Source organism: Euleptes europaea, chromosome 6 (assembly GCF_029931775.1).
Source record: "Euleptes europaea isolate rEulEur1 chromosome 6, rEulEur1.hap1, whole genome shotgun sequence".
NCBI lineage: Eukaryota > Metazoa > Chordata > Lepidosauria > Squamata > Sphaerodactylidae > Euleptes > Euleptes europaea.
Window position 1 is genome coordinate 106,532,513 of NC_079317.1, and position 12,847 is coordinate 106,545,359.

General features: G+C 48.0%; 1 protein-coding gene across 1 annotated transcript in view; it reads right to left on the reverse strand.

The window, feature by feature from the left end:
- ASIC4 (acid sensing ion channel subunit family member 4) overlaps positions 1–12,847 on the reverse strand; it is a 98,086-nt gene that overhangs the window by 21,352 nt on the left and 63,887 nt on the right. Inside the window, exons 2-3 of the mRNA XM_056851696.1 lie at positions 1,977–2,121; positions 1,135–1,262 (exon numbers count right to left, since the gene is read on the reverse strand). Of these exons, the coding sequence (XP_056707674.1) occupies positions 1,135–1,262; positions 1,977–2,121 (273 nt within the window). The remainder of the gene's footprint in view (positions 1–1,134; positions 1,263–1,976; positions 2,122–12,847) is intronic.

The window sequence follows — 12,847 nt, forward strand, 5'->3', positions numbered from 1 at the left end:
AGGAGAGGGCAGCCTGCCGGGGGAGCTGTGGCCTTGGGCAAGAGAAGGCGGCCAGGCCTGGTCAGGACTGGTGGAGTCCGTTCATGGCGAAGGCAAAGCTCGGCCCCTAAGGGTTTAAAGGGGTTTGAAGAGTGGGTAGGTGGAGGGAACTGGGCTTGTTTGGAGACCTGTTTGGACTGGGCAATGAAAGGAGCCTTAATAATCACCACCACTGAGCCCACCATGCAAGAGACCACGGCCCGCCAGCAAGGCCACACTAGGCTCCAAAATTCGGTCAGTTTGATGTTGTTTTAACTCTCATGACTGACCCCTCAAGGATGCTGGCAATTGCAGCTTTGTGAGGTATTGAGAGATCAGTGCGAAGAGATCCTAGTGTTGCTTGAAACTACAGTTCCCAGGGTTCCTTGGGAAAGGGAATGCTGGTTAAACACGTTGAAATCTGTAGGGTAAATACACCTATTATGTTAGAAAAGAAAAACAAATAGCATATCCCAGCAGGTTAGCAACCACTTCAGTTTCTTCATTCAAATTGCATTAGAGTTAATTGAATTACAGTAGAGTTGATTGAATGGCATCACAAAGTATTATATTGCTGTTCCTTCAGCTGTTAGGTACTGGTTTGCTTAACTCCTCTGTAAGCAATTGGTTTGATTAAAATGCCCATTCTAACTGAAGTCCATTGTAGCAGTGTACTCCTGGCTTATGTGGGATGGAGCAAGGGGAGGAGAGATGTCTTAGCTTAGACCCGTTAAAACATCACCTCTCCACTTTGAAAGCCATCCTTCTTCTCACTAGGTGGTCGGATGGTTAAAACAGACCAGTTAAGAATTCTATGCATTTCTGTTCCAAAAAAAATCAAGGCTGGATCTAGTGTGATTCCCGTGTACTAAAACAACCATAAAGATCTTACCTCCAACAGCTCTTAGGAGGACTCTAGGGAAAGAACTGTTCATTGACAGAAACAGTGCTTTATCCTTGCCTCGCTCGGCATGGCTCATTGCTTATCTCCACTACTTTGCTACTGTCTGAGGCACATCTCCCTGCAGCCTTTACCATTCTCAAACTTTGAACAATTTCCAGGTGTGCTTTCCTTGCAGGTGGAGCTCTCCCGCCTCCCTGCCCTATGTCTCTTACCCGCTGCTCCTGGCACGACACAAAGGTCTGGAAACCAGGGGAGACTCCAAACCCCAACTGGTGGATGTAGGGGGGCTCATCCTGGCTGTGGATCTGTACCCGAATTCCAGCTTCAAATGATGTCTCATCTACAAGAGGAAGAAATGGGAGCCACAATGATGGTTCTGCCAGAGCTTCGTGGAATAAATTTATCCATGTAACTCTATGAATATGATATCCATGCCCTCCTATCCATATGTCCCCATCTTTCCCAGTCGCTGTAGAGGCTGCTCCTTTTTGACTTATCAGGAGACCAATTTGTTACCAAATATTACACACACTCATAAAACACACAGGTTCAGTTGTATGACAATTTTTGAAATTATCACAGGTCAGGATCACCAGTGTGAACACACTAGAACATCAGTCTTATGTGTCTGATGTGATTTATATGCAAGCTTATAAACTGGGTAACATGCCTGTAACATTCATGTTTAATGTTTGAAATATGGTGATAATAGGGCCTGTATGGTTAACGGATCCTTTTCCTAGACCATTTCCCCCCTCCCATTCAACTCTAACTCTGAACAGCGAGTAGAACTGTTGTCCCTGCACGTCCTTGAGTGACCCATTACTCATCTGCATCCCTGCCACTGCCTCTACCAGCCACCCAGCTGACCGCTAATGGGCTTTGGTGATGTCAGTGACACCTATGATACCCTTCAGGGAGAATCTGGTACCAGAGGAGTGAGGAACAGGGCAGACAAAGAGAAGGGGAGCTTTGGGGGGGGGGATGCTCCCACAAAGGCTTTGGAGCCTCCTTCCTCTCTCCTGTCTCCATTCAGCAGCACCACTGCTCTTACTAGTCTCTCTCCAGATGGGCAGATATTCCTCCTGCTGGATGTCCAACATGATCTCCAGCCCATTGCCCATTCCGCTCTGGCGGGTCACCCGTGGTTTGTTTCGGTCGGCATTGAAAGTGTAGCACTTCCCATAGCGTGTGTAGACCTGCGGAGAAACAGGAGATTGATTAGAGGAAGCCGTCAGGATTAATCAAGCTTAGCAAACAGCATAACAGCCAGGAGCCCATCACAGCCAGATTTATAGCTTCAAAACTGAATCAGCCTTTCTGCTATTACGGGTCTCGTTGCGTCCACTGTCTTCATTTTGTGTGCCTTGCCCATGGGGAGTCAGCGTGGCATAGTGGTTTAAATCCCTGGTCTACTATGAAACCCCTACTCTGCCACGAAAGCCTGCTGATCTTGGGCCAATCACACACTCTCAGCCTAACCTACCTCACAGGGTTGTTGCAAGGATAAAATGACGGAGAGGAGAACGGTGTAAACTGCTATGGGTTCCCATTGGGGGGAAAGACAGAGTATAAATGAAACAAACAAACAAAATCTCCCAACGGTCTGGTTTATCCAGCTACCTGGCTATTGTGATCCCATCTAGAGTGAAATCTGATATGCTTCAGAGTAGAGAGTTGGATAAAGCCCCTACCTGGAGTGCAAGGAGAAGAGTGACTATGGCCAGAAGGAGACAGACAAACACACAAATGCTCACATTCTGCAGAGAAACAGGAGACATACATTGTTTCCCATAAAATGAAGAGGACAATCTGTTCTTGATTCTTGAAGATCTTGTGTGGGGTAGGTGGTGGGTAGGGTAGGTGGTATGTGAGGCATGTGTAAGAGAGTATACTCCTCTGCAGAATCACTGAAGCCCACGTAATGTTTAAGATGGCGGAGCAGGCCCCAAGTCCAAGGTCTTGTTTCACCCAAATTGTGATTATACCTTTCTAATATTCCCATGTAATCTCCTAAAACTCCCCGCATAAGGTGTTCCCTCATTTGTATTGTGCCAAGATATTGACCCCAGTCATTCTAGCACAAGTTGCTTCCGCCACCCTCTGGCTGACTCCAATTTCACAAGGTCAAGCAGTGAACACATATTGTCTTCTGAACCTTTTGGGATAAATCAGAATTATTTTCAGATCGGTTATCTTTGCGCAGTCCAGATACGCACCTTGATCACCTCAGTTCAGGACCTTAAACAGAATGTACAGTTTATGTCAAAACAAGCAAGCAGTTTATGAAGGTAGATTACAAGTACAAGAGGAATGCTGTAGAGTTACTAGAGAGAAGCAATATTGATTACTAAGAAAATAAAAATGAAATGGAAGCCTAGCTTCATGTTCATTCTCAAATGCCAGTTTCTTACCAGTGTACTAAGAGCCAAGTTTTGGATTGGGATTGCCACAAAATCAAAATCTACTGCAACAGTGCATTTCCCAGGTGAAAGGAATCTCCAAGATTTTTAGTTTTTCCAGCTCAAGGCTTATAACTCCTCCCCTCCCTCACAAGTTGCCCCAAGTCTCTCTGTGTTTTGTTTTGTTTTTTGTTATAAAGTGAAATCCAACCAACCAAGGTTCCCCTTCTTTTCATTTTTTGGCTTGTATGACATGGCTGGTAAGGAAATTATTTTTGGGAAGGCTCAGCAATAAAGTGCAGAAGCACAGTGTACATGTAGAAGGTCTCAGGTTCAGTCTCTGTCATCTCCAGTTAAAGGGATATCAGGAACCAGGTGGTGGGAAACACCTTTTTGTTCCTGAGAAAGCTGCACAGCCACTACCAGTCAGAGTACACAATTCTGAGTTAGATGAACCAATAGTATAAAGCCATCTTGAATGTTCAAATGTACTGGACATAACAAAGGCAAGCTTAACCCAACCCCACTGACCCTAGATGGGTGGGTATCTGGGGAGAATGGAGGCCATGAGTAGTCAGAGAGGCCCCTCAGGGCATCACAATCACTTTGGGTCAGCTATTAAGTTGCATGGGACTCTTATCAGAGCAACAAACACTTTCATAGCAGCAGCATCAGGATGTCACTGGTGCTGTGTTCTGCGGCAGCAATCCAGAAAATAGTTGTGTCATGATCAAGAATGGGTAGCAAGGGTCTGGATCATAAATTAGGAGATTTTCTCTGTCAGAGAGAGGAATATTGTCCTTCCACAAGATAGGAGACAATTGTACCCAGGCATCTCGACAGCTAAGGTCCAAGATGAAGAGACTACCTTTGCCTTCTAAAGTGCCGTCTGCCACCCTGTGCCTGAATCCTTAGGGAACATGATAAGATTGCACCCTTTTCTTCTGGAATAAATATTCATTGGATCATACCACTCAATTCAATTAGCTAATGCAAATGAGAATCACAGCACTCCCTAACAGACACGCATTGAAAAAAATAAACCACCCCTCCTTTTCATAGCTCACATTTTTCATTGCATACACAAAGGGAGATTAAAGTATTTTAGGAGTTAACCAAGTGGTTTTACATTATCCTGACTATGCACCCTTGCAGCCCTCCACCTCTCCTCCCCAGGACAGAGCAGAGAATGGAAGCCACTCACAGGGGTGAAATCCTGGGGCCCGCAAGGCTTGCCTTGGAAGTGACACTTCAGTAGCATGTCCTCTATCTGATGGCCCATGCGGTGGAGGAAGCTTTCCATGGTGTGTGGTGAGAGGCGTGGTGGCAGAAACCGCGAGTAGTTGGCTAGGTAGCGAAGCCATGGGCGTTGCTCTTCTGGCAGCTCCTCCAGGACAGAGGGCCGCAGTGAGTGGTTCTCGTAGGTCAGCCCCAGCCAGTGGCCTAGTGAATACAGGTCAGGCCTCGTGAGCTGCAGGAAGCGTGCCGGGTTGTAGTTGCAGAAGGTGACTGCAGGGAAATGCAGCCAGGGGGCCCACAGCATGTGTGCCCTGGTGTGGACTGGCTTGGAACGCAGGTATTGCACCCGGTTGGTCGACCATGTGCACAGCAACCCCAGTGATGCCACGATGGCCCCGCTCCAGAGGAGGCGCTGGGTCCACGGCTGCTGCCGGGAGCCCATGTAGTGCAGCCCATGCAGCTTGGTCAGACGCAGGAAGCGGGCGGTCACTTGGGCCAGGGAGCCATCTGTTCTGGGCACAGGAGGAGACCCCTCTGGGCAGCAGGGCAACGTCATCTTCAGCAGCAGGGCAATGGTCGGGTGCAACAGATGCTGCTGAGAAATGTGGATCCTTGAAGTCGGCTCTGCCTAGGGGGCTTCTCCCAAGGGAAGCCAAGATCCTTGTCTGCAATGTTTTGCTTTCCGCAGGGAACCCACAGTCCCCTGCACAGTGTGCCCATTGTGTCAAAAGCTCCTGGCTGCTCAGTGATTAGAGAGGGGAGGGGCAGATCTCAACATCAGCACCCTCCCCTTGCCCTTAATTCCTCAATCATCCTTACCCATCTCAGATGGGAGAAGGCTGAAGGTGCTAGCAAACAGTGGAAGGAGAGGCTGCATGCATCATCCCATATGCTTTGCACATTTAATTAGGAACATGTTTGGGTTCTACACTCAAAAAATACCTGCTAGTCAGGACCTCTTTAGAAAACACACCAAGAACCTGTGCCCTATGTATTAACAGAGTGAACTGCCATGAGGGCTGTGGCTAAATTACTAGGCCTGAGTACTAAATCCCTGGCTTGCTGGCTCCAATGGATACTGTGCCTGCCTGTCAAAATCAAATCTCCTACGACCCTGCCAAATAGAATCCAACCTTAACTAATCCCTTCAGTACCTCTCTCCCCGCATCCTCTGATGCAGGGCCCAGAGAATCCACCCTCCCGCCCATGTTATGCACCAGAATCACCGCCAGCAGCACCCTTTAATAGCTGGCACCATCAACATGCAGCAGCGGGGCATCTGCAGTGGTCAGAGGGAACCACTGTCAGTTTATTGGGAGCACTGAAGCTTTGTTTGCTAGTGTTATGCAGTGGCAGCCTCACTACCGGATTTCGTCCCCAACATCAGAGAGCAGACTACTGGGTTCTCAGTAGCTCCCTTAAGAATGTCAAGAGCCAGAAATGATTTCTGTCCGTTCAGTTGAGCAGCTCAAGGAGTGAATGGTGAAGCACCCAAGGGATTCAACAGTGCGTGCTGCCCATGCTCCTACGACAATCAGAATAAAGTGATGTGCTCTGAGAGTCCCATCTGTACAGTCTTGGATGGTATATGGCACACTAGGATGGACAACTGCACACTAGGCTGGATTGCTGTACACTGAGATCACTCATCTCAAGACGCTGGGATGGAGAGTGACATCTTGGGATTGCTGTCCTCATAGGCGCCATGCTATTATGGACTGGGGTAGAACACTGAATGCTGGGAATGCCATCTCAGTTGATTGGGATACAATTAGCCATGGTGGCTAAATGGGACTGCCATGTTCCAAGACATTGTACCTCAGAATACCTCACATTTTCTGCTTATAGGCATATCATGGGCATATAGGTGGCTGTTGTGGAAAACGGGGTGCGAAACTAAATGGACACCTGGCCTAATCTAGCACAGCTCTTATATTTTAAAATCATGTCGTGTCTGTAGTCCAAATGGAGCACATGGGCTGCGATCATTGGGTCCATGGTCCAAGGTGGGCTGTCACACACTCCGTGTTCTCATATGCAGTGGTAAATTTGGGGGCTGTGGTGGTCTTCAGTATCCAGGGCGGATTGCTGCACATTGGATTTGTGTTCTTCATGGTTGAGAATAAAGTGTTGCATGCTGCAGTTGCTCTCTGTATGGATTAAGACAGGCTATTGCATTCCAGGAGTGCTGACTCTATGGTCTAGGATGAAGCAGTGAATCTTAGTATTGCTATTCTTGCAAACGGCACCATTCTAACAAGGCATGAGGAATGTAATTGACTATGTTTTAATCCCATCTGATCATGATCTTAAAGTGGAGGCAATGAGCCTTTTGCTAATGCTCTAATTCAGACAACAAACTCCTGTACCTCTTTCCTTAGCCAGTTGAAGTAAACTGGCATCAAATATTAGCCAGTGTTGTGGTCATTTTACTGCCATGGTCATCCTGGTTAGCAACATGCCAACCTGAGGCTATTCCATCACATGTCCGTGCATTTATACACTCTCCCATATCAACCCCCAGCACAACCCCCACCCTGAACCTGTTTCTCATCCCTTCCTTCCTTCCTTCCTTCCTCCACTCCCTCCCTCCTTCCTTCCCCTCTCATGACCCGTTTGTCCCAGAGGCGCTTCAGAGCCAGCTTGCATTTTTGTTCTCATTTTAGCTAGCTGGACCTGGAATCCCCAGAGAGCGCCCCTTGTGTCAGCTGGAAGCCCCCCACCCCACGACCACTTAGTGGTCTGGGCAGCTCTTGTACCTGGGTGGGGATGGAGGCTGCCGGGGGATGGAGCTCCACTGTGCAGTCAGCATGGCTCAGAGAAGATAAACTTCAGAGTGGGCTGCTGGCTCCGTCCTGTCAACCAGTCTTTCATCTACCTGCCAGGGCCACTAGGTAACAGCTTGCTCAACAATCGGCCATTCACAGCAGAAGACTTTCGGTGGATGTGGATCTGTATCCCCCACCCCTTTATTACAATGTAGTGGCATAAAGACATCAAGGATGGAAGATGTTACTGCATATTGCTGACACATATGAGCAGGCATTTGGTACTCACAGGGTCTTCACCCAGGTGTCCTGAGGGGAAATTCTGACCTTTGCAAAATGAGCATGAGTTATTGTGGTGCCACAGAGGAACAATGCCAGAAGTTGCCATGGTTGAGATACTGCTGGGACCTCCGTGGGTTAATGGGTCCTGAGACAAAGGATCGGTGCTGCCATCTGCTGTCTGCCCAGCCGTATCAGAGACAGCACGTGTTATCTACACCTTGAGAGAGACAGCAAAATGATGGTGCAACCCAGAATCCTTTTTGCATATCCCCTTGTTGGCCATACCACCACTTTCTCTCGCCAAACATTTAAGAGGCATTCCTTGGCCAAGTAGCTTGAGGGCATTCAAGAGATGGAGCTTGCGCAGGTGTCCTGATACCACCGCTTGATGAGATATCACATCATTCTTACACATGTACTTCAGCTAGTTGCCTCATACTGTGCACACCCAGATGTCTTTTGTTCTCTAGACACTGGAGTAGAAAAAAATGTGTATATCCCTGGGTTGGGGGTGGGGGGAGCCCAAAATTGTTACTCATTCTTCCCTATTACAATTCACTATGCTTTACTCCTACCTCTGCCTCCTGAATCTCTGATGTCTTTTGAGCCAGGGCACTGAGTCAGCATTTTTGACAGTAACTCAGCTTCTTACCAGACCTTGAGAAACACTGGAAGCCTTGTAATGCTGACTCCTGTCAAGCCAGGACACACGGGCCTCTCCTGCAATCATAGCATCCACTTCTCTACCATTGACATGGTTTCGCCTTCACCAAAGGAAGGCCTGTGGTTCTGGGCATCTGGGGCTTACCCAGTGGTCTCCATCTTGACTGGGCCCAGCTCTAAATGACAAGCTGCTCTAGAGACCCCTGAGACTAGATCCACTAGGGGAATGGAGATGGGACATCCTTAACCCAAAGCTCCTTGCACGAGTATTTCATATCAACCCTGTGGTCCACAGGAATGTTGACAGGCTGTCACTCCATCCGAGCAGGGTGATGCATGATAATCTTTGGTGAAAGGTAGTGAAGAGGGTCATGAAAGCAGGGATGCCAGCCTCCAGCTGGGACCTGGGGATCCCCCAGAATTACAGCTCATCTCTGGACTACAGAGATCAGTTCCCCTGGAGAAAAGGGATGTCTTGGAGGGTAGACTCTATGGCCTCCCCAGGCTCCATCCCCAGATCTCCAGGAGTTGCCCAACCTGGATCTGACAACCCTACCCCCCCCCCCCCATATCAAACCAGTGGCCAGGTAGGGCCTGGCAACCCTAGATGAAGAGAAGGGAAGGGAAGTCTGGGCCTAACATAGATCCTAGTGTATCAGGGAATCACAGCCCAGAACATTTACCTTGCCAGGTTTTGTTCCACACCTGCTGCCCTCTTCCCTCCCTCCCTGCCAGGCCTTCCTGTCTCTTTTGGTTGTTCCTGTCGCTCCCAGAGGCTCTCAAGTGGCTGCCTGCCAGCTTGCCCCCTGTCTAGTTTGCAGGTTGCCTAACGAGCCCTTCCTGATTACACACTCCACTCATTACCGCCCTAATTCTGCATCACAATTAATTGTGGCAATTAATAAATATTGATTACGGCCAACAATTGGAGCTGATCTCCCTCAGTAATTAAGCACTGCGGAGGCATCGGCCCTCTTCTGCCTCTGACCTTCCTTTCCCCTTCAGGCATTATCTTCCCCCCAAATCCTAAGGGTTGTGAGGTGCCGGCTACGAAGGAGGTCTTGTTCACCCACTAACAAGAAGTATACGACACTGGCGTATACTGGTTAGGCCAGAGGCCTGTTTTGGAAAACTGTCCCGCGCCTGACAGGCTGCCAACTTCTCCTCCTGGAAGCAGAGCTCTGGGTTCTTCAGCCGTTGAACTTCTTGTCAGGCAGCCCGTAAAGACAAAGGAGCTTTGTCAGAAACAAAATGTGGCAACCCTGCTTTCAACACTAAATCAGGGTTGCCAACTGCTTGAAGAGAAGAAAAACCCTGTCCCCTTTGATAGAGACTTGAGATGTTCTGTTATCAGTTGATGTTCTTTTACCTCCAGGCCATGAAAGGCTTCAGCTGCCCATTTCCACAAATTAAGCCTCTCTTAAAGGGACAGGATATTTCCCCCCAGGTTTGTTGGCAACCCTAAACAGTGCCAAATGGGAAGGACATCAACATTTGGGACAGCAGAACACTTTTAAAAGATGGGTGTCTCTTCAGGCATATTTTTTTAGAAGTAAGCTGAATATGATTTAAAAAAACAGAAGAGGAGTTCTGTGGTATCTTAAAGAGTAACATGCATATTGCAGCTTCTGCTTTTCTGGGCTCACACCACTTTGTGAGATGCAGACTGTGGCCATTTATGCATGGCCATGTGTGGATTTATTTATCATCGTAATGTTGCACAATTTCCCACAAAAACCGAACGCATGGGGGGGAAAGGAGCGCCTGGCTGGAACTGCCGCCGGCCGCTCCGCACTCCTCCACCCCACCGTCTCCAGGCAGAGGCGAGGGGAAGCCGGCGGGCTTGTGGAGGCTGCTGCGTTGGGTGGAGGGGGGAGAGGGAGAGAGAGAAAAAGGGGGGCATGGGGTTGGGGGGCGCTGCTGTCGCCGCCATCAGGCCAGCCAGGCTTCTTCCGGCAAGGAAGTCGACCCGGATGCTCAAACGCTCCGGGAAATTCTCATGGTTGCAGCGGACGTTAAATTTAAGTCGTGGCAAACCAGCATTTTGAAGACCCGGGGAAGTTCCAGTATTGGGTGGGTTGATCACGCAGGCCATGAGTGTAGGCTCATTAGATTCGCCACAAGCCAGGGAGATTAGCTGGATTAACGGCCGTGCGTTAATGGCCTGTATCTGATGACCTGGGTTCATGCCCATGAAAGCTCACTTTTAGTTCATTTACGCATGGGAGTTTTGCCTGAGGTCCGTTGCTGGCTGGACCCACACTTTCCTGTTGGGAATCTCTGCACTAGCAGCCTCCAAGTTCAAATCAAGTCCCGCCCCTTTAAATGCTGCTTTGTAATTGCAATGCTCACTGTGAGAAAAGATCCCCCCCCCAAAAAAAACCCATTGCTGCATAAAAAAGCATTTTAAGAACAAAAAACAAAAAACAAAGCAATCTGAAAGAAATGGGGGGGGGGAGAAATCCAAACCTCCATTTAAAAAACCCCTTTCTTTTGCTCAGAAAGAGCTCTGAGGAAGCAGGAAGTATTTGAATCTCCACCTCTTTACATGCTGCTTTGTGATCGGCTATGAGAGAAGCCAGTCTTTTGGTGGCCCGGTTTTGCCATCTGCACGGTGAGCTCAGGGGAGAGGGAAGAATCGGGTTAACAGAGGAATGGGAAGACCCGGACATTGCGAGGGCTGGCAGCGAGGTCATTTCTAAGGGACGGAGAACTCGTGCAGAGCTCCAAGGAACAACCAGGGGCGAACGCGAGTCCAAGTGCCCATGCATAAATGACCTTATTAGTCTGGAAGGTGCCACAGGACTCTTCTTTGGTTTTCTTGCACCAGGCTAACATAACTAACCCTCTAGGATACTTCTAGCATACGACTAAGGAACCCTAAGGGCACTGGGCAATGCATATAGAGGGAAGGTGGTGCCAAACCTACTTGGGTCACCCAATATGCACCCCAACTGTACGCACACTGGTTAAATCTCACAATTGGGAATGTCTGAAAACTTGCTTTCCCAATCAACGGGCAGTGCCTATATGCACACATTTTATATGCACATAGGACACTGTGCCCCTGTAAAGTGAATGTGCATAACTGGACAGGAGCAAAACACTCAGTCATATTTCCCCAAAGCAGATGTTGACCTTATACCCACATGTGTCGTGTGTACACAACATGTGTTGTGTGAATGTCACAATGGTATTGTAATGCCCAGATATAAGGGCTGGTATAAAATACTATGTACTCATATGCTCACACATGGAAGCTTTGGGGAAGTTGGCCTCTGGGAGCCATGAACCAACAAATCATGCTCTCTGTGCCTGGTACGGCCTTTCACCAGTAGAAAGCTCTGAATTACCTTCATCCTTAGGAATGTGTTTTCTACTTCCAAGATCACAAGACCTACTTCCTAGATCACTTGCTTAGAGACGCCTTCGGGCAATATCTATAGGCTATGCTAATTAGAGTGGAGTAGACACCTAATGTGCATTGGTGCTTTTGTGTATCAATCTGCTTGTCAGCAGCCATGGGCCTGCCCCATGCGAATGCATAAATGATACTGACTTTCCTTTGTTTCTCTGGTGAATAACCTGCATCTTGTCTGAGGTTATATTCACCCCAGATCTGTGTTTAGCTAAATAAAGAACTGTTCCTTTAACCTCCTCCTAGTTGTCTTTATTAAACTCTATAAGACAACCAGGCACTTCAGTATATATATATTCCATTTAGGCATACTCAGTGGCTCAGTGGTAGAACATCTGCTTGGTAGGCAGAAGGTCCCAGGTTCAATCCCAGGCATCTCCAGTTCAAAGGACCAGGTAGTAGGTGATGTGAAAGACCTCTGCCGGAGGCCCTGGAGAGCCACTGCCAGTCTGAGTAGACAATACTGACTTTGATGGACCAGGGGTCTGATTCAGTATAAGGCAACTTCATGTGTTCAGCTCTGATGGGCTGCAACTCTCTATCACATTTACTTGGTGACAAACCTGGGTTTGCTTTTGGGTACTGATCCCAAGATGAAGGCATCTAATATTTAGTTTTGTTGAGTTTGCATCAGGCCCTGCTGGGGTTCAGCATTACTATATTTGAAATAATAATTCAGAAGAGAGAGCCTCTGTCTTCATGGTAGTGCTAGCAAATGCATGAGGGCTGCCCACTCTGTGCCAACTGGTACTCTGGTTCTGGTGCACTATGTCACATTTAGTTGCATTTTATCTTTATCTACAGCTATCCATGTAAACTTTCTCTGTTTCTGAGATTGCAGGCTTTGGTATTTCATTCCTCATCAATACTGCATTTGTGCATTTGTACCAATTCACTAAAAGAGACACCAGTAAAGTGGATGTAGTTTGTGCTGAAAAGGGATGGAGGTGTTGAGGCAGCCATCATGAAATGGGTGGGTTCCAGAGTTAGGAAGCAGACAGGTTTCACTTTTGATAAATAGTCAGAAAAAAATCTCATACTTGCCTAGCTATCAGGAATTTTTTTTAGCAGCACTGAGTACATGGTGCAAATTAATTGTTGTTTTTTACAGGGCAAAGGGGGAGAGAGGAAATAAACCAGGAAGAGGAACACT